Here is a 20,777-nt window from a genome sequence, read left to right as displayed (position 1 = left end):
AGAGAGAACGTCTCTGACCCTCAGATGCTGGGGGGCAGGATGATGGGTACGGACCCCCATAGACCGCCTTGGCTGTGCCCAATCAGGGCCCTACTCACCCCCGACTCCCTGCGCTGGATGTGCGCCGACTCAGTGAAGACTTGTGCCTCAGCTGGGACTTCATGATCACATCATGTTTGTGCTTCAGCTCCAACAGCAACACCTTGAACTCCTCCTCCTCACATAGGTCTAAAGCAGAAAAACCAGGGAGAGTCAGGTTGGGCACAAGGGATGGGCTTCAGGGGGCTGAGGACCATTTGCCCAGATGAAAGGAAGGTGTGACAGCAGTGAGGCAGACAACCCAGCACAAAGTCAGAATCAATTCCTACACAAGGAGCCTGACCTTCTCAGGGAAAGAGACAGGCAGGGAAAGGCCTGGCATCCTGGCAGCTTTGTTAGGGGTTACAAAGGAAAGGGGCCACAGCAGATAGGTAGCACTGGGCCTGGAGTCAGAAAGACTTCTTCCTAAGTTTAAAGCAGGCCTCGGACACTTCATAGCTGTGTGACCCTGGGCAAGTCACGTAATCCTGTTTGCCTCAGTTCCCTCATCTGTAAAATGAGCTGGAGAAGGAAATGGCAAACCACTTCAGTATCTTTGCCAAGAAAACCCCAAATGGATCCACAAAGAGTCAGACACAACTGAAAAATGACTGACCAGCACAAAAGGAAGAAGGCTAGTCTCATTTCTTGGGACGAAAAAGAACCCAGTCTAAAAGGTGTGTGGTGATAGGAGGCAAAGGACCAAGGCAATAAATAGCCAGAAGCAAGGAGGTAGCATTGAAAGAACCTTGGATTTAGAGGCGTAAGATCTTGATTCAAATCTTAACTCTACCACCCTAGCTGTGTGACCCTATGCAACTCACATAGCTTCTTTATATATTTATAATACCAACCTCATAAGTTGTTGTTATGAAATGAGATCATATAGATAAATTGTGTTATGTTTTGTTTGTTTTCTTTCTTTCCCTCCCTCCTTTAGATATAAAGGGTTTTGTAAATCATAAATGATATAGAAATGCCAGCTATCATTGTTTTAGAGGTAGTTTGATATAATGGAAAGAACATTAGTTGTGGAGTCAGAAAAGCCTGAGTTCAAATCCCAAAAAAGTTACTTGTGTGACCTAAGTTTCTTAGCCTTTCCTGGTTCTTCATCTATAAAATGAGGGAATTGAACTAAATAATCCTTAAGGTCCCTTCTGGTTCCAAATCCTATGATTTCAGTTTTATTGTTACTAGGATACAGAGAGGAAGGAGTAAACCAGCACCCTCCAGAACTGACAGTGTTTAAAGGAGGGGGGGGAAGAGCCCACATGATTGCAGAATGAAAGAAAGAGAAGAGCTAGAAAATCTGACCTATTGGCATCTCATCCATGGATGTCCGAGCACTGAGACTGGCTCCATGGGACACCAGCAGCTCCGCCATCTGCATCTGAAACAACGAGACAAAGCCATTGACATCAAATTCCAAGGAGCTTGACCAAGGGCCACGGGGCAAAATCCTGGGCACCTGGGATCCAGGGTGGCTTTACAATGACACTGTGACCAGAACTTGTCCCCCTCAAGAAAACATCTTATCTCCCTTTTCTGCCTGGGGATACATGCATTTTAAACAAGCATTCAAGGAAGGCACACGGCTTAATTCAAAGGAATAAACTAATAGCAGAATTTCAGGTACCAGGACAGATAGTGTCAGAGGTAGGGGGTGGGGCCTAGGGTGGTCATTCTTTATGTAAACCTTCAAATTCTCCCTAAACTGCCACCCACCCTTAGCTAGCCAAGATGGCCCTCTTGTAGTAGAAAGACTTATTTCTGGAGTCAGAGGACTTGGGCTCAAATTCTGGCTCTAATTGCTACCTGTGTAAACATAAGTCAAGTCATTGTTCTCTGGGCCTAGAGGAGGCTGGACTAGGTCCTCTGTAAGTTACCTTCCAGCTCTAAATTCTATTATACTATTTGTAACCAGATCCATTCTAGCCAAAGTCCAACAAAGAAAGGCAGGTACTCTAGGGATTTATAGTTACTTCCTAGATGACCCCAAGGAGCTTCAGTGGAACAGATGCAGATAGAGGGCCTATTAGGATCTAGAACAGAATTTGTTCTGTTACAGCTGGGGTTGGCATCTTTCTAAAAGTAGGATGCCCAGATTCATAAAATCTAGAGGCAAAAGGGTCCTAAAAACTAGAGATAATTTCATGGAACTATATAGACTTAGAGCTAGAAGGGAACTTAGAGACCATCAAGTCCAGCCTTCTTATTTTACAGATGAGGAAACTGAGGCACAAGGAAGTTAAGTATCTTGTGCAGGGTCACACAGCTAGTAAAGGTCTGAGGAAGGATTTGGTCTTTCTGACTCCAAGTCCAGTGCTCTATCAACTATACTATGCCACCTCAATTTAATTCAATATCTTCATTTTACATTTGAAGAAACTGAGGCCCAGAGAGGTAAAATTATTTATCTAGTCCCACAGATAATAAGTAATAGACTCAGAATTTGAACCCAGGTCTTCTGAGTCCAGTGCTCTTTCTACTACACTATTCTGGACCCTGTTCTTCTAGAACAACAGTTCTGAAAGTGTGATCTGGGGGCCCATGGGGCTCTCTGAGACTCTTTCAGTGCATCCTTGCAGCCAAAACTATTTTCATATCTTCATAGTAATACATAATAAGATTCCTTAATGTGATAAATATGTCCTTCAGGGTATTCTTGAAGTCAAAGCTATTTTCATAATAATACTAAGATGTTTTAATTTTTAATATAGTAAATATCAATAGATACAACCCACAAAAACAAAAGCTGGGGACAGGGGAGGCTTCAATGATTTTTCAGAGTGCAAAGGGCTCCTGAGACCAAAGAGTGTGAGAACTATTACTCTATTAAATGCTGAGTGCTAACTCCAGAGTGAGAAAAAGGCTGTAACCAGGGAAGGAGTCACCATATTTTGGGGATGCAGGATGGGGGGTGGGAATGAGAAGGTTGCCCTACAGATCTTTATTGCCACTGAGGGGTATGGGATATGTTTGGAGAAGTCAGTCTGCCAATTATGTTTGGTATATGTCATACATGCTGTTTACTACTAGAGGTCTGGGAGTCCATGGGCATCAACTCCAGGCAGGAAAACCTTGCAAACCCCTGATACCCAAAGTTCTGCCATGAGGTGCCACCCACTCCCACCAGGCAGCCAAGAGGGTTGAAGGATGTACCTGGCCCCAGAAGGCAGCTGCATGGAGAGGCTCCCAGCCATCCCAGTCCTTGACATCCACTCGTACTCCCTGGTCAAGAAGAAGCTCAGCTGCATGAAGGAATCCATTGGCCCCAGCAATGTGCAGCTAAGGGAGAAGAAGAGAAATTTATGGATTTTTGAGTCTTGAAACACTTTAAGGAACACAAAATAAGGCACTCTGTTCTGTGCTCTGGCATCACATTTAAAAGGTGAATTAAGTCAACATGCTTTTGAGCACCAACTGCATTCCTAGCACACAATAGGTAATTAGTAAATTTTTACAATTTGATTTTTATTTATCAAATCTCATGTTCGGCAATCAGTGATATGAGATATTTATGAAATGGTCCCTGACTTCAGCAATCAGAGAAAAATTAGAAAGGAACTTCTTGACCTCTCTGCTGCTTTAGACATTGTTGAAAACTCCCTCTTCCTGATGGATACTCTCTTCCCTTGAAATCCATGATATTACTCTCCCTTGGTTCTTTTCCTAATTTTCCAAATTCTCCTTAGTATTCTTTACTGAATCATTATCAGTTTCCATTCCCTGACCTTGGCCGTCCCCAAAACTTTGTCTAGAGCCCTGTACTATTCTCTGTCTCCGTCATCTCTCCTGATGATCTAGCTCTCATGGATTCAATTATTATTAATTATGCAAATTGCTTCCACGTGCGCATGCGTGTGTGTGTGTGTGTGTGTGTGTGTGTTCTTAATCTCTTCTTTGATCCTCAGTTCCATAACACCAACTCCCTGCTGGACAGCTCCACTTGGATGTCCCAGTAGCACCTCAAACTCAACATCCATTATCTTTCCTCAAAAACCCACCTCTCCACCAACCTTTCCTATTGCTGTTGAAGGAACCACCATCCTTCTAGTTACAACCTTGGCATCATCCTTGACTCTTCATTCTCCTTCTCTCCTGCTTTTCTCTATATCTAATCAGTTGCCAGTCTTGCCATTTCTCTCTCAATATCTCTCCACCAATATGGGGCTATCAGCCCAGTTTAGGTTCCAATTACCTCTTGTCTGGACTATTGTGAATGCCTCCTACTTAGTCTCTGTTTCTAATCTTGTCGCTATCTGTGTCATGTATCTGTTACAAACTCCTCCAAGGCAGGGACTTGGAGGAGTTTTTCATTATTATCTTTTGTTATTATTATCTTTGTATCCCAAGGGCCTAACACAAAAATATAGGGATGGAACCTGTGATTTCATAGGCACAGGGAACTCCCAAGTGAGGAAACTCCCTCTAACAATGCTGGTTGGCACCTCAGCAACTCATAGTCTTAGAGAGGTTCATGAACCACTGATAGGTTAGGTGATTTGTCCAGTGTCAAACAGCCAGTAATGTCAGAGGCAGGATTTGAATCTAGGTCTTCTTGGCTTTAAGGTCAGTGCTTCATTGACTATACTATATTACCTCTCTCTCATAAGTAGGCACTTAATAAATGCTTGTTGAATTGGACTTTACAGTCATCTAAGTAAGTGTGAGGTCAGCTAGGTGGTACAGTGGATAGAGTGCCAGGCCTGGAATCAGGAAGACTCATGTTCCTGAGTTTAAATCCAGGCTCAGACACTTACTAGCCATGTGACCCTGGGCAAGTCACTTATCCCGGAGTGCCTCAGTTTTCTCATCTATAAAATGAGCTAGAGAAGGAAATGGCAAATCACTCCAGTACCTTTGCCAAGAAAACCCCAAGCAGGGTCATGAAGAGTTGGGCATGACTGAACTATAACAATAAAGAAAAGCACTTTAAGATGACTCAGCATGAGGTCTAGATTTGGTAGGTAGGCATGTGAGAAGAAACAGGTCTCATGAAAAGGATAAAGAAACAGCTTGGTAGTGTGGACGAGTAAAAGAAATAGAAGGTAAGGATGCTGTTCTCAGAGAGACCTGGAGCTCAGCTCAAAATTGCAGATCACAGTATCTCAGAGTTGAAAGGGACCTCAGAGGTTACCTACTCCAATCAGGACCTAAGTAGGCATTCCCTTTACAACATCCAACAAGTGACCTTCAAATTCTCTTGAAGATTTATAGTGATGGGGAACTTAGCACCATATGAAACAGTTCATTCCACTTAGCTCTAATAGGTCACAAGTTTTTCATTATATCAGCATAAATCTGCCTCTCTTTAACTTCATCCACTGTTTCTAGTTGTGTCCTCTGAGACCAAGATCTGAGGGATGATGAGGTAGAAGATATAGCTGTCCTGGGATATGGCTAAAATGGAATGAAAATGAAGGCCATCAGAGATGACGAGATTGACAGCCTATCTTTGTATTTCTAGCATCACAGTGCCTTGCACATAATAGGCATCTAATAAGGATAAGCTTGGCATGATGCCAATGATAATGAAACAGCTTCTCTCATGAATTCAATATCAGTAAAATAAAACAATTTTTTTAGTCTGAATCGATGATTTCACCAACATAAGGGGCTGCCCTATGCTGGAAGCAAGGAAACTCTTTATGCCAATGTAAATGAGTAATTATTCTACAACTTAGAGAGCCTTAGAGAGTTACCTAACACTCTAAGTGGTTAAATGATTTGCAGGTCACACAGCCATTATGGGTCCAGCTGTGGTTAGAAAATAACTTCTAACTTCTGTCATAAGCCATATTTGAACCCAAGTCTTCCTGATTCCAAGGCCAGCCCTCGAGCCACTATGCCACACTGTCTCTCAAAAATAATGCTAAAAACATCAAAGAAAAAAAAACTTGTGGTTTGGTAAAAAGCCCATTGTCAGGGCTGAAAGAGAGCCCAGCAAGAGCTGTCTAGGGTCCTAGTCTCTTCCTGATCCTTCTCTTGACAACACACACTTGGTTCTCATTCACAGTGTTCCTACCCTTAAATGCTGACCTCTCTGAACCATGTACTCTCCTGACAGTCTTACCTATATCACTTGTATGGAACACTGATGACTTGGCTTTTATAATCATCCCTATAATCTGTGTCCCATGGACTGAACTAATACTAGGCATCTCTAATGAATGGTGCTAAACTCTTTCCATAACCCATACCCCATCCTTGACACCATGTAATTTCTAGTGAGCTAGCCACTCTTCCTGACTTCAGACAGGAATGGGGGTTTGGGGGTGGGAATTTTTAATATGGAGTTAACTATCTAAAAGGTGGATATAAGGCCTCCAACACTGGAGGTCTTTAGGCAGATGACTGCTTATTGGGGATGATAAAGAGGGATTGGAATAGATGCCTTCTAATATCCCACTGGGATTATTTGATTCTATGAATATGAATTTCAGGGATCTCAATAATGTGAGTACAGGGGCACTATGGCACAGTGATAGAGCATTGGACTTAAGTGTCAGGAAGGCCTGGGTTCAAATTCTGGCTTAGATACTTAATAGCTGTGTAACCCTTGGCAACACACAATTTCTTGGAGTCTCAGTTTCCTCTTCTACAGAATGGGAATAACAATAGCACATGCCTCATAGGGTTGTTATGATGATGAAATGAGATATACATGAAAAGTGCTATAGAAATTCCAGTCACTATCATTCTCAGAAGCCCACATGTAACAGACATTGTTTATCACACATTTAGCCTTTTGGAATCTGAATATCCATGCATGAACTTGTACTACAGAGAGGCTACATTAGATGGAGGAGAATGAAATGTGTAAATCTGTGGAGAAGGGTGGAGTTTGCATGCCCTTGTTAGAAAGGGTCCTGGCTCAGAAAGCTGAAAATCAAGCCAGAGTGTCAAAGACTATGGGCCATTGAGTGCACAGTGGATCCTGCCACAAGGTGAGCTAAAGTCCTCTTTTCCTTTGAAAGAAATCATCTATGAGCTAAATTAGCTGATTCTAGAACCAAGTCCCACTGAACATGCTAATAAAATTCCAATACCACAAATACCAATACCAACACATGTGAAGACTTCCCCTGAAAGCAGATAAAACAGGTACTGTGGAACACTTAGATCCTGGTCAAGCATCAAAAATGCCAAAGTCATCCACTGCATCCCAGGACATCACCAGTCGTCTTGACTTTTGTTTTGCCATTAGACCTCAGATGACTCAGGGAGAATAAGCTGACAAGTATACAACTCTGCCTCACTGGAATCCAATTCATGTGCAAGTCAAGAATAACCCCTTGATGTCATTGGTCCTCTTTGAAAACAAAGGATAAACAACAAAATGCCATAAGAATACTTGATCTGGGGCCAACACCAGGTTTCAGACTATGGCAGGGTCTACGATAATCAATGTTGGGACCTTAACTAAGACACAAGGGTATGGAAAGGGGATTGGGGCTAAGGTAAGCCAGTGAAGTTGGCAGACATCAAGGTTCAGTCTGGGGAAGGGACCCACTTAGCTATGAAGATCATCGAGAATGTAGAGTGTATATAATACAAGTCAGGCAAGTCAGGAAGTGGGCTGGACCATGAGGTCCAGGAAGGGAGGCCAGGTCCCATAGCTGAGGTTTGAACCAGGCCAAAGGGCATAGTCAGAAATGGATTCAAGGGGCGCAGACTGGGTATGGAGTTTGAGAATTTGGAAAAGGGATGGATTGATGAACAAGTAGGAAATGCTCCAAGGAGCTGGCCAGGAGGTAACATGATGAATGGGAAAGGCCACTGAATTTGGAATCAGAGAACCTGGGTTCAAATCCCAGCTCTGCCACTTAATCCTTATGTAACCTTGGGAATTCACTCCTCAGTTTCCTTATATGTAAAATTACACTATATTAGCTCAATCTTCTAACTTCAAATCCTATGATCCTAATTCTTCAGCAGACATAAACACATACCAGGAAGAGGTGGTATGGTGAGACAACACTGGGCCTCAAGATATTAGTGAATGGGGACCATAGACCCCAATGAAAGTCAAGAATAAAATTCTCAGGCCCCAGGAGTAGAGGAACCAGGTCATTGGAATTGAAACCCAAGAATAGGATGTCAGGGTTGCAGACAATGAATGGCCAGATGGCAGAGGTCAGAGCCAGAACAAAGTGACTCATCACTGGGAATCAGAGCCAGATACTAGGAGACAAGAAAAGGTGCAGGGGGGAGGGTAGCAAGAATCAGATTCCAGACTGTGTAATGGAGCAGTAGGTACTAGAAGCAATGAATGAAGGCTTCTGTTGTTGTCTCTGCTCAGAGCTAGAGTTAAGAAGAGATGTGGGCTGGATTGAGCAGGAAGGTGAGCCAGGCTGCCCAGAGGAATGTAAGGCAGGGTCTTTGCCATTCCTTCACTGGGAAGAGATATCATTGTAATACAATTATATCATAGTCCTCCTATAAAGCTCCCTTGTGAAGACCCTGGGATCTCAAAGGCCAGCTAGTATGGAGCAAATGGAACTTTGTTTCAGGGTGCCAACATCTGCGTTGGAGGGGAGATATATTTTCTCCCTGAAGGATTGCCATTTCTAATAGCTTTCTCTGAATTGTGGCAATGCATGGGACAACCAGCCCTGGGTTACCACTGCAGGGTCTTATGTTATGGTGCCCTTCTCCTGGGTCCACCTTCTGTAACTCTGGAGCAACGGCAGGTCTTTCTGGAGGAAGGTCTACTCCTCTCCAAATACAACTGCACTTGCAGGTCTTTATCATTGCCACACCTGCCTTCCCCCAAATGTATTTTCCACTGGCACAGTTGCAGCTAGTTAAGGATCTGCCAGTAGAACACATGTTCTGGAAAATTCTACCAAGGCCATAAAGCTTTCAGTGGTGAGCCTAGCAACAGATTATATGTCTGTCATCTGAATAACAACCTTGCTAAACATAGAGAGTTCATCACTAGGTTGACTAGGCTGAATGTTTGGCCAATAGAAACTCATGGAGCTCTCTACTAAGGCCAGGAGGAATTCACCCTTGTGTCATTGATAAATCACAGAGTTTTTTAATATTGAAATATGAACTATTTTGACACATGTTTCTCCTCCCACCTCCCCCAATAAACTATAAGTGTCTTAAGGACAGAGCTTGTGCTATATCTATCTTTGTATCCTTACCCTGTCAGCAGTGATGGTGGTGGAGGGGTTTCCCTATCCTCTAGCCCATTAACCTGTTGGAGAACCTGGTAGAGAAAGTGCCATGGGGTACTCTTCTCTCCTGTCAATGCCCCATTCCCCTTTTTGGTTGGACACTGACCCCCTCCCCCTCCCATACCTGTGAAAGGGATCCCAGAATCCCTTTTCCACCCAGAACCTGAGGCCCACTCACCCCTTCTGAATGGTGGCAGGCAAGGCTCCAACCTGTGGAGCACACATGGCTGCTCACACCATTTGGATAACTACAATCCTTTCAGTCAGATGGAGGATCTCCAAGCCTTACCATCTGCCTTGTCATCGAGTCCTCATTCTCTGTTTTGCTTCTATTCCCTCCAGACTGCTGAGCATTGCCATCTGACCTGCTGACATATCCTAAGGACTCCTGGACCTTGCCATTCACAGTGTTGCTAGACACTCAAGGACTCTTGGCCCTTTTCATCCCACTCTGCATCTGAACCCTCTTGTATCGTCTCCCCCAGTTAGTATGAGCCCTTTCAGAGGAGGGGCTGTCTCAAATTTCTATTTGCATCCAAAGGACAAAGCACAGTACTTGGGGCATAGTAAGCACTTAATAAATGCTCTTTTCATTCATTCATTCATTTAGGACCCAGCTTAGCATCTCACACATAAGAATGTTTAATAAGTATTTGTTGTTTGTTGATTCAGCATGTCTCTCACCCAACAGCTTCATGCTTTCATGGTTGCTGAGATGAGCCAGGATAGCTGACTGAATAGTTCACACTGTGGGAGGAGATGCTGTGGCGGTTTGGGCTGGCATTCCCTGTGAGCTCAAAGAAAAAGGGCTTCTACACACTCAAACGCCAGCAAACAGTACAAAGCCCAGTGTGACTGGTAATTCTCTTATGTGGGCAGAGACTGCCCCACAGTGCCAACAGCCTCCCTGCTTGGGCATCAGACCTTTCAAAGTACTTTCATTTCAATCATCTTATCTTATCCTTGTGAAGGAAAGGAGGATAATCATAGGATTTCTAACTGGAAGAGAATCCAACCCTCTCATCTTACAGATGAGGAGACTGATGCACAAGGAGAGGGCATGACCTTACCAAGGCTCATCCCCATGTTGAGATTCTCATTCAGACCCATAAGGAAACTGAAGCATAGTTCAATGAGAAGCAGGATGCTATTGTGGAATGAAAGCTATTGCAGGAGTCAGAATGCCTTGGGTCTAGATGCAGCTTTGCCACTAATTAATTAGCTGTGTGACTTCAGTTATGTTACATCCCCTCTCTGGGCCCCAGCTCCCCTTATCAATAACATGAGGAAACTAGACTAGAAAATCTCAGACACCCCTTCCAGATGTAGCATTTCATGAATCCATAGTGTAACCCAAAGTCACACAGCCTAAGATTGTTCTTGGCCTCCCTGCTGGCGGCAGGGCTTGTAAAATGCTCTGTATCTGTGCAGGGTTCATTTCACATCATGAAATGCTGCTGTTATGCACGGCCCAGCACCAGCCATCAGGCCTGGTGCGGCTGTGGTTTTCAGGATCCTGAGGGCCCGAGGCCAGGATCACCGCTAGAGGAGACGGCTGGGGCTCCAGCTTGGGCTGAGACAGATCTGCTCACCAGGGTGGCTCCTTGAGCGTCAGTCCAGTCTAGGTCCTGACCTGCTGCAATCATGCAGCGGATGTCGGCGATCATCTGTTGTTCAGGAGCAGCCCGCATCTCGTTGATCTTCTCTTGGGTGATGCCTGAGAGAGCAGACCAGCAACACATATTAAAGAAATGTTCCCGATTCTACCGCACACCCATCAGATTGGTAAAAAAAAAAAAAAAAAAAAAAAAAAAAGACAAGAAAGGAAAAGGACAAAAGGACAATTGTTGGAGGGGTTAGAGGGGCACAGGTACACTAATTCGATGTTGGTGGAGCTATAAATAGGTCTTGCCGTTCTGGAAAGCAATTCAGAACTATACCCCAAAAGTCACTAAGCTGTCTATGCCTTTTGACTCAGTGATACCACTACTAGGTCGACAGAGACAGAGAGAGACAGAGAGAGACAGAGAGAGACAGAGAGAGACAGAGAGAGAGAGAGAGGGAGAGAGGGAGAGACAGAAAGAGAGAGAGAGACAGAGACAGAGAGAGAGAGAGAGAGAAGACCCATATATATAATAATATTTGTAGCTGATCTTCTTGTGGTGGCAAAGAACTAGAAATTAATGGGTATACATCAAGTGGGGAATGACTGAACCAACTATGGAATATGAATGTAATGGACTATTTTTCACTGTTAAAAATGAGAGAGACAATTTCAGAGAAACTTGGAAAAAACTTGGATGAAATTTTGCAGAATGAAGTGAGCAGAAACAGGAGAGCAATTTATATAATTACAACATTATAAAAATGAACAATTCAGAAATTCTTAAGGACTTTGATTGATTCAATGACCAACCATGATGCCAGAGGATCAGTAATGATGAATGCTGCCCATCTCCTGTCAGAGGGGTGATGAACTCAGCAGAGCGAGACATATATTTTTGGATATGATCAATATAAGGACCTATTTTGCTTCTTCACCCATGTTTGACACAAGTTTTTTTTTTCTTTCTTTCAATTGGGCATGGGGATTTAGAGGGGAACAAAGGGCTAACAATAGGGTTACCAAAATGAAAAGAAAGAAGAAAATAACAAAAAGAGCATTTAAGCATTTAAAATGCATAGAAGAGAACACAAGGAAGGTCAGTAGGAAACACAGATAAGCAGGTTAGCTTTGAAAAGAACACATTGAAACTAACAATAGACACGAAAAGAAAAGCAACTTACGTGTAATATAGATTTACAATCTTATGCATAATTCTCTTTTGCTGTTTTATTTTTCTGTGGCCAGGTTTACCATATTTGCAGTTGGTTAAAAATTTTTTTAAAGAGTAAATCAGGTACATCCTGGCTATGTCATTTGATTCCTAAACCAGATCAACCTAGTAGGAGAACAAGTAAGAAACCCCAACAGTCTAGACTCTTTTCTTGTCACTGATATTATGAACACTAATTTGTGAATATCTAAGCTAACAATGCCTTGAGCTCACTTTTCATAGTATTTTCACACCTTTTATCAATCTCCTAGCCTGACAACAGCCCTGAGAAGGAGATAGCACAGAGATTGTTATCCTTCCTTTACATATGAGGAAACAGACACTTAGAAAACTTAGTCCTACAGTGTCATTGAAAGAGCCAAGTGGGATTAGAATACAAGATTCCTAGTTCTATGATCTTCATCAATTTGGTTTATAATTCTTGATATATAAATACTATTTTTCATCTTAAGGAATCTCTTTATACATATGTGTGTGTGTGTGTGTGTACACACACACACACAGAGGCATGGACACAAATATAGTAACAGTCACAATCAGAAGTAGACTCTGTCTCTCTCCCTCTCTCTTTCTGTCTCTCTTCCTTCAGGCCTTGAGATCAATGCTTTCTAGTCTTACTGCCATTTTACACACATTTCTCTCCACCCTGTACCCCCTACCCCAATACACACAAGGGAGCTGAGAAAAAGTTCATCATCTTCCTATTCCTCACCCTGATATGCCATGCAAGTCTCAATCACATCGAGGGTTGGTTCATCTTCACAGAGGTCATAGGGCATATTTCCATCTGAGTTGACTGCAAGCAAATCTGCCCCACTGTAAAAAAGAAAGTTTCATATGAGGACCACATGTTGGGGAGGAAAGGCTCAGTCTTCCCTTTAAATATGCCTCTGCTTCATTTTCCTCCACCCCACTTCAGATTCGGGGAAGCAGATTCTACAAGAGTGGACCATTTAAAAGCTATCAGAAGGCCGTTCAGGAACTCTCTATGGTAGACAGCTTTCTCCCCTCTAGCCTTTCTCCTTCCCTGGGAAATGGCTATGACTGATTGAGAGTCTCACCACAGCCAAGATGAAGCTAAGGCATCCTCTTTAAAGGTTATCATTATTCTTAGATCTTTATACATCTCTGAGATGATTTTTACAATGCTTGACTAGGCCTAGTGACTCTAACATCTCATAGATTTGGTTACTAGCACCCATATAAATGGGTAAGGATCAAGCTCTCCACTAGATTCTTCCTTTATTCCATTAAATGCATGCAGACCAATAGTTTAATTGTCTCCAACACCTCCCCTAGGCAGGCCACCCTCCAGCCTACCACTCCTCAGTGAAACTTCTCTGTACTTATGATTATAAGTAACTAAGAACTTTTGCGTTTAAGTTCAAGGTTAGGGGTACAGCAGCGTTAGCTGGGGGCGTGACAGTTCAAAGGGGATGTGATTACATGGGCTGTGTGAAGGAAGCACTTTTTGGAACATCATCAGATTTCCATCTTGCTCAGGAAAAGTGGGAAGTGGCTTGGGTTCCTGAGGGAGGAAATATATTCAGGGATGGCACAATTGGTGTCCTCTAAGTTTTAGTGTTCTGAGACAAATCCTTACTCTCCATGCCCTAGTTATGGCACCAATGTCCAACTAGGCTATGGAAGAAATAGATTGCCTGATTGCAATGGTGGGGAACAGTAGTAGATAAGGTTGAAGAGGTGTGATGTTGTCAGGTTGGAAGAGCTAAAGAATTTGGACCAAAATGTGGTAAGGCAGAATAAACATTAAATGTGGAGTCAGAAGACCTAAAGCCAAATCCCAGCTCTTCTGCTTGGCTCCTTGTGTGACATTAAGCAAAGTATCTCCTTTCTCTGGGCCTGTTACCTCACCTAAAAATGAGAGGATCATACTAGATAATATCTAAGGCCACTCCCAACTCTCAATCTTGTATGCATGAGATAACCACCAAAGAATCTTGGTCAAAGGATGGTTGACAAAATACGCAAGAACTGCTACAATGTAAATGAAAAGATCACCCAAAGAAAGCTGAATTCTGAGTAATTAAAAAATCAATAATGGCTTTGGAGAAGAGACAAGGAAACATGCCTCCCTCCCCTGGGCAGAGCAGAACATGGCACCCATTGTTAGATCACTGCTCTTGCTTAATTGTTTTTCTTTGTTACAAAGGAGTGGAAAGGGGACAGGATCTATACAGAAAATGATAGCGCAGTAAAACAAAAGGCATCAATAAAGCTTATTCTGAAAAAGTGATGTTTGAGAAAGGTTAATCTGGCAGCACAGATGACGCCACTTGAATGGATAGATCAGGTTCAACAGCTGATTTGCAAGCAGCCACAGCCCCTCCACACAGATACGTGCACGTGCGCGCACACACACACACACACACACACACACACATGTCCAGATCCATTCAGGCCTTGTGACAGGTGCATGTGAGAACAGATCCGCCCTGCCCAGGTGTATGCTGGAACCATTCATCATCCTCTTGTCTATGTGACATCTGCCCCATTTTTTGCTCATCCTGATGTTAAGTGCCTGTAGCAACTCAAGAGTTATGGTTCTCTGGGCTGACAGTGTCCTTCTGGCATCGGGATTCTGCATGCTGGCCAAGCTGAAGCACAGAGTTGCAGCTCCAAAGGACATGAGGTCAAGTTCTGACTGTTTCTCCACATCCCTTATAAAAGCTTTGGATTCTAGATTCAACTTCTCAATTGACTGTGAGTACCTTCTCAAATTAGTACTTCCAAATATCTTCTGGTTAAAAAAAAACAGCATGGAGTTCACATCATGTGCCCATCTTGGACACTATTTCTTTCAGCCCTGACAGATTCAGTGTCATTTTTCAGTCTGTAACATGGAGATCTTCCACTACGCCCATTCTCCTTTGATGCCTCATTTTGACATGAAGGGGACTAGGGTTCTTTTTTTTCTTTTTTTTATTAGTTTATTTTGATTTGTCAACAATCACTTCCATATGCTTTTGAGTTTAAAATTTTTCTCCCCCTTCCTCCCCACCACCCTCCCCAAGATGGCGCACAATCTGATATAGGCTATACATATACATTCCTATTAAACATATTTTCACATTAGTGATGTTGTAAGTAAGAATTAGGGACTAGGGTTCTTAAAGGCCCTACCAGTAGAGTCCAAGTTCTGGAAAGGCCTATGGAGCTAGACAAGTTTTAAGTATGGGTCTGGTAGTGGGTGATGCACCAGCCATTAGAAAAAATACAGTTACTTTCATAGAATATCACCATAAGATTAGCTACCAAGAGATTAATTTTTTCAATTATAGCAATTCATGAAGAATATCAAGGTTTGAAGAAAAGTTGCATCCTCCATTATAACATAAGTTCCTTGAAAATAGGATTGTTTCTTTTTTTTTTTTATTTGCATCCCCAGTGCCTATCATAGTATCTGGTATGTAGTATGCACTTAATCAAGGCTTGTTGATTGATTGATTGAATAGAGAAAGCATTCACATAAAAGAAATCATTAACCCTTCAAGTAACATAAGGATAAAAATATACCAACCAACCAATAAGAATTTTTATTGTATTTACTATGTGATAGATATTATGCTAAACTCTGGGGATAAGAAAATAGGCAAAAATAGGCCCTGGTCTCAAAGAGCATACACTCCAGTGGAGGAGACAACATGTAAATAATTGAGCACGTATAAGACACGTCACCATCTCCACCATAATCTCTTGCATTTGTGTACATTTTTGAAGATTAATCCTTGGAGAAAGTGTTCAGATGGTGTTACTCCAACTGCATCCTAAGGAATCCAAGGCATTGGCAAGAGGAAAGAAAACAGTCTACCATGGACAGTTCCTGGGCAGTTTCTGGGCATCCAAGGGTAGTTTAAATAACACTTTGCTCACAAAATCTGCATACTTAAATCTAAAAATAGAGTATCATTCTTCCTGGGAGGGTCCAAAATCATCTGAAGATACTTAGGAGAAAGTACTTCCTTGCTTCTTCTGATACTGCTAGCAAGATTATGTGTCACGGACTGTATTTTTATTGTATTCTTTTACCTGTAGTGACAAGACTTGAGTGACCTCGCCTTGGACAATTATAAACGTCAAATAGGGGTTATCCAAGAGACACTTTCTTCCACAAACAAGGTACAGTGTCATTATCTAAGATAACTCACATTTCCAAAAGTACTTTAAAATTTACAAAGCACTTTTACTGACAAGCCCTGTGAGTTAGCCAGTACAAGTATTGTATTATTATGTCTATTTTACAAATGAAAAACCTGCATCATAGAGAATGAAGTGACTTGATCATGGTTGTGGAACTAGTAAGCTCCCAGACTAGGGAGGGAAATTAGGTATCCTTACTCCAAGTCCAAACCACTCCCCCCACTTACTTTTTCTGTTACACCATACTGTCTCTCCTCCGATGAGATAAACATGTGAGTACCAAGATATAATAGTACAGTTCTGTAATACTAGTAGCAATGCTTTTCACCAAGCTGCTGATTGTGATTATGAAACTTAAATCTCTGCATAATGACTACAAGACTTTTCTGGGATAACCACTCTAAATCACTCCAGTGCTGGTGGAACATCCACTTCCAATAATCCCACAAGTTTGTCTTAGGAAAAATAACAGGGGGTGAGGAGGATGAGTCACAAATGTTGGGACACACAAGCTGCCAAAAGCTCAGTATTCTGCTGTTTAGAGTTTAGAGTTTCATAGGAAAATAAGATTTTAGATCTGAAAAGGACCTTGGAAGTCATCAATTCTAACTCCCTCATTTGATACAATTTGTATTGATCCATTTTATTTTGATACATTGGTCAATCAATAACATGTATTAAGAGCCTACTATGTGCCAGGCACTGTGTTAAGTGCTGGAGATGCAAAAAGAGGTAAAAGACAATTCCTGCCCTCAAAGAGCTTACAGTCACTTCCCAATTTAAAAAAAAAAAACCTGTCCCATAGCTTCCTATAAAAAGCTAAACAAAACTGCCTAATAAAGTGATTTTGACTGACCAACCACATCACTCATTTCTGCAATTTGCTATTTGACAACAGAAAGGAAGGACATTGTTTTAACTTCAGTAATTTGTTATCAACACTGGACCTCATATTCAACCTAAATTTTGTTGCTTCTTGATGCCATCTACATTCCTATGATTTTAGTCATCGGGTATATTATTCTTGTGGTCCTGCTTACTTCATTCTACATCAGTTCATACATGTTTCTCCATGTTTCTTTGAATTCTTCATTGTCATCATTCCTTATGGTGCAGTAATATTCAATTGCATTTATCTACCATAGTTCGGTCAGCCATTCTCCAATAGCTGAGCACATAGGTTGTTTGCAGCTTTTTCTTATTGCAAATAATATTGCTGTGAACATTTTCACACATATGAGATTTAGTTCTGTCATGATGTCCTTGAAGCAGAAATCCAACACTGGGATTGCTGGATCCCAGGGTATGAACAGCTTAGCAACTTTTCTTGCTTAAGTCCAAATTGTTTCCCAGAACGACTGAGCTAATTCACAGCTTCAGCAGCAAGGACTTATTAGCTCTCTCATTTAACAGTTGAGGAAACTGACAGCCAAGGGAGGGAAGTGACTTGCTCAAGGTCACACAGATGGTAGCTGGAACTCAAAAACAGGTCTCCAAATCTGGGGCTCTTTCTTTTTTGTCTGTTTCAGAACATAACACAAGCCTTTCAGTGGATGAACCTCCAAAAGGGTTTGACACCAAACTCTTCAGAAGAGGTCCCAAAACAATAACTGCATATGCAAGGTTTGCCTGGCTCACAGGTGAAGTTCATATTCATTAGCTTATGCATAGTATATTGGGGTGCCTGCTGTTGTCTAGTTTTAAAAAAAAAACAGATCTCACTGTCAATATCAAAAAGGGGTATTATACTGGGCATCACTAAAAATCGGCAAGAAATGATCAATGCCTTCAACAAGACAGTCTGTTGTTGCTATAAAAACACTCTACCCTAAATCTCTGGAGTCTGCAAACTACAGGACCAAAAACAGAAACACTAAACCACAACCCCAGGCACACATAACACCTTTCTTCTGAGACTCAACATTACTTTACAACCACTAAGCTTGATCATCTCAGGTGAGAAGGGAAAAATGGCTCAAAGCCTGCTTTCTTATTGTATCGTTCCATTAGAATCTCAGAATGCTTGAGCTGGACAGGACCTCAAATGTCATTTAGTCATGGAGTCAGAGGATCACAGATCCATAATTAGAGCTGACCTAAGAGGTCATCAAGTTCAACCTCGTCATTTTATGAAGGCAGAAAACTGAGGTCCAGAGAGCCCCAGACCTGCCCAAGTTCATACAATAAGCAAGTAACAGAGCTATAGTTCAAACCTATGTCTTCCAAATATTCATAAAAAAGAAGCTTTCTCTCCAGGGAGCTAACTATTCTTCTTTCCCTTCATCTCCCAGTTTCCATGAGCTTGAGCTACCAGAGTGCCAGCATTGCCCTGGCCAGGTCTTCCTGCAGGAAGAATGTAGGTCTGCTCTCAGTCAAAACACACAACAGCATTCTCCTGGTAGTGATGCAATCCAGCTTCCTCCCATTCCCAGAAAATGGGAGCAGTGGAGTTGCCAATCCCTTTGCCCCCTCCACTCCAACCTTCTTACCCATTCATAGCCCAAGAGCTCATTGTCACATGCCTCTGGAGGAAAGAAAACACCCAAAAGGCATCAGACAGAGAGAAAGGAACCACTTACTATTGAATGAGGATTTTCACCAGGTTGATGTGGCCACAGGTGGCAGCAGCATGCAGGGGCGTCCACAGCTCATTGTCCTTGGCATTGACGTTGGCCCCGTGGCTCAGCAGAAGCTTGACTATCTCTTCAAAGTTGTCTATGCAGCACTTTAGGGAAGTGGGGTGAAGGACACAGAAGCACAAGGAGAGAGAGAGTGAGGCTGAGGGGAGACCAAGGCAGAAACCACAGGGTCCCAGAAATCACCAAATTATGACTTAGAGATTTTAGAGCTGGAAGAAACCTTAGACATGAGTTTCTGCAATTCCTCCTTCAATCCCCTCACTCTGCAAGGGAAGAAAATGAGCTCCAGGAAGTTAAGTTCAAATGAGAGACAATATATCAAACAGTTTGAAGGTTTTATGGCATAATAGAGATATCTGCTATTATTACTAGAGTGACTTCCTCACGGCTTTACTGTTACTGAGTAGCAGAACCAGAATTTGAACCCAGGCCCACTGGTTCCAGATCCAATATTCCTACTATGACATCCCAGCTGATCCTCACTTTTGTTCTCCATTGCATCCAGCATTTGCAGGGACAAGACCAAGGGCAGCATAGTAGCAAGACTATGCAATTTGATGTCAGAGGACCTAGATTCTTATTCTGGCTTGACCATTTGCAACCTATGCAACCTTAGGCAAATCCTTCCCCCACCTCAGTTTCCACATTTGTAAAATGAGGGGACTAGAAGAGATATCTATCATCCCTGCCAGCTCTAAATATTATTCTGTCCAAAGGGTTGCTACTGCTCACCAGAGTTCCAGGGCCAAGGCAAGAATGAGAAGCTTGCTAAGAACCCTGATCCCTCATCCCCCTGTCCTTAAGATCTGGAAACTAACCATTACAGTCTCATTCCTTTGAGTCTAGGAAGCTTTTTAAAAGTCTTTCAGAGTCAATTATCAATTTCAATTCAATGAAACAAACATTTTGTTGTTGTTGTTCATTTCAGTCATGTCTGACTCTTCAAGACCCCACTTGGGGTTTTATTGGCAAAGATACTGGAGTGGTTTGCCATTTGCTTCTCCAGCTCATTTTACAGATGAGGAAACTGAGGTTTAAGGTTGAAACAGGGTTAAGTGACTTGCACAGGGTCACAGAGCTAGTAAACATCTGAGGCTAGATTTGAATTCAGAAGAGGAGCCTTCTTGACACCAGGCCCAGCACTTTATCCACTGCGCCACCAAGTTGCCCCAAAACAAACATTTATTAAGCACCAACCATGCGTAAACTTTGGGATTTGGGGGATGTAAAGATGGAAAATGGTATAGTCATTCACCCTCAAAAACCTTACAATCCAATCAGGGGAACAGGACATTAACATAGCTAAGTATAATGAAGGTAGAGTGTGATGGGTACAAAAGAGGTGTCCAGAGGGAGAAGTCGCTTCATTTGTGGGGAGCAGTTAAAGAAGGCTCCTGGAAGGAAGGAAAGAAACAAGAATTTACTAAGAATCTACTATGTGCCAGTCATCATGCTCAGCTTTTTACAAAGATTGTCTCATTTGATCAACTGCAACCCTGGGAAGGAGGTGCTATGATTATCCCTATTTTACAGTAGAAGAAACCAAGGCAGACAAAGGTTAAGTGACTTGTCCAGGGTCGCACAGCTATTAAGAATCTGAGGCCTGTTGGATTTGAACTCAGGTCTTCTTGATTTCAGGCCCAGTGCTCTTTCCACCGAGCTGGGCCTTGAAGAGAAGGATTTAAGATTGAGAACAAGGTTCATGGACCTAGAGTTGGAAAGGACCCTTTCCTTGTGCTAATCATTGTCACCCCGTTATTCTGAATAGTATCCCTAGGGCTGGGGGTCAGCATAGGGTTAGGGTTCCTGGGAGGGAAAGGGGGAAGGAGGAACAAGGCATCTTTTAGATTCTTCCAGTTGCTAGTGGCTTC

General features: G+C 42.4%; 1 protein-coding gene across 1 annotated transcript in view; it reads right to left on the bottom strand.

The window, feature by feature from the left end:
• The window catches only part of PPP1R16B (protein phosphatase 1 regulatory subunit 16B), a 143,336-nt gene that overhangs the window by 7,780 nt on the left and 114,779 nt on the right, over positions 1 to 20,777 (bottom strand). Inside the window, exons 4-9 of the mRNA XM_027867217.1 lie at positions 18,847 to 18,992; positions 12,819 to 12,922; positions 10,862 to 10,986; positions 3,241 to 3,366; positions 1,393 to 1,468; positions 99 to 228 (exon numbers count right to left, since the gene is read on the bottom strand). Of these exons, the coding sequence (XP_027723018.1) occupies positions 99 to 228; positions 1,393 to 1,468; positions 3,241 to 3,366; positions 10,862 to 10,986; positions 12,819 to 12,922; positions 18,847 to 18,992 (707 nt within the window). The remainder of the gene's footprint in view (positions 1 to 98; positions 229 to 1,392; positions 1,469 to 3,240; positions 3,367 to 10,861; positions 10,987 to 12,818; positions 12,923 to 18,846; positions 18,993 to 20,777) is intronic.

The sequence above is a fragment of the Vombatus ursinus genome, unplaced genomic scaffold, assembly GCF_900497805.2.
Source record: "Vombatus ursinus unplaced genomic scaffold, bare-nosed wombat genome assembly UNPS02014785.1, whole genome shotgun sequence".
Classification (NCBI taxonomy): Eukaryota; Metazoa; Chordata; class Mammalia; order Diprotodontia; family Vombatidae; genus Vombatus; species Vombatus ursinus.
Note: the sequence above shows the minus strand (reverse complement) of the source record. Positions and strands in the feature narration are given on the sequence as shown.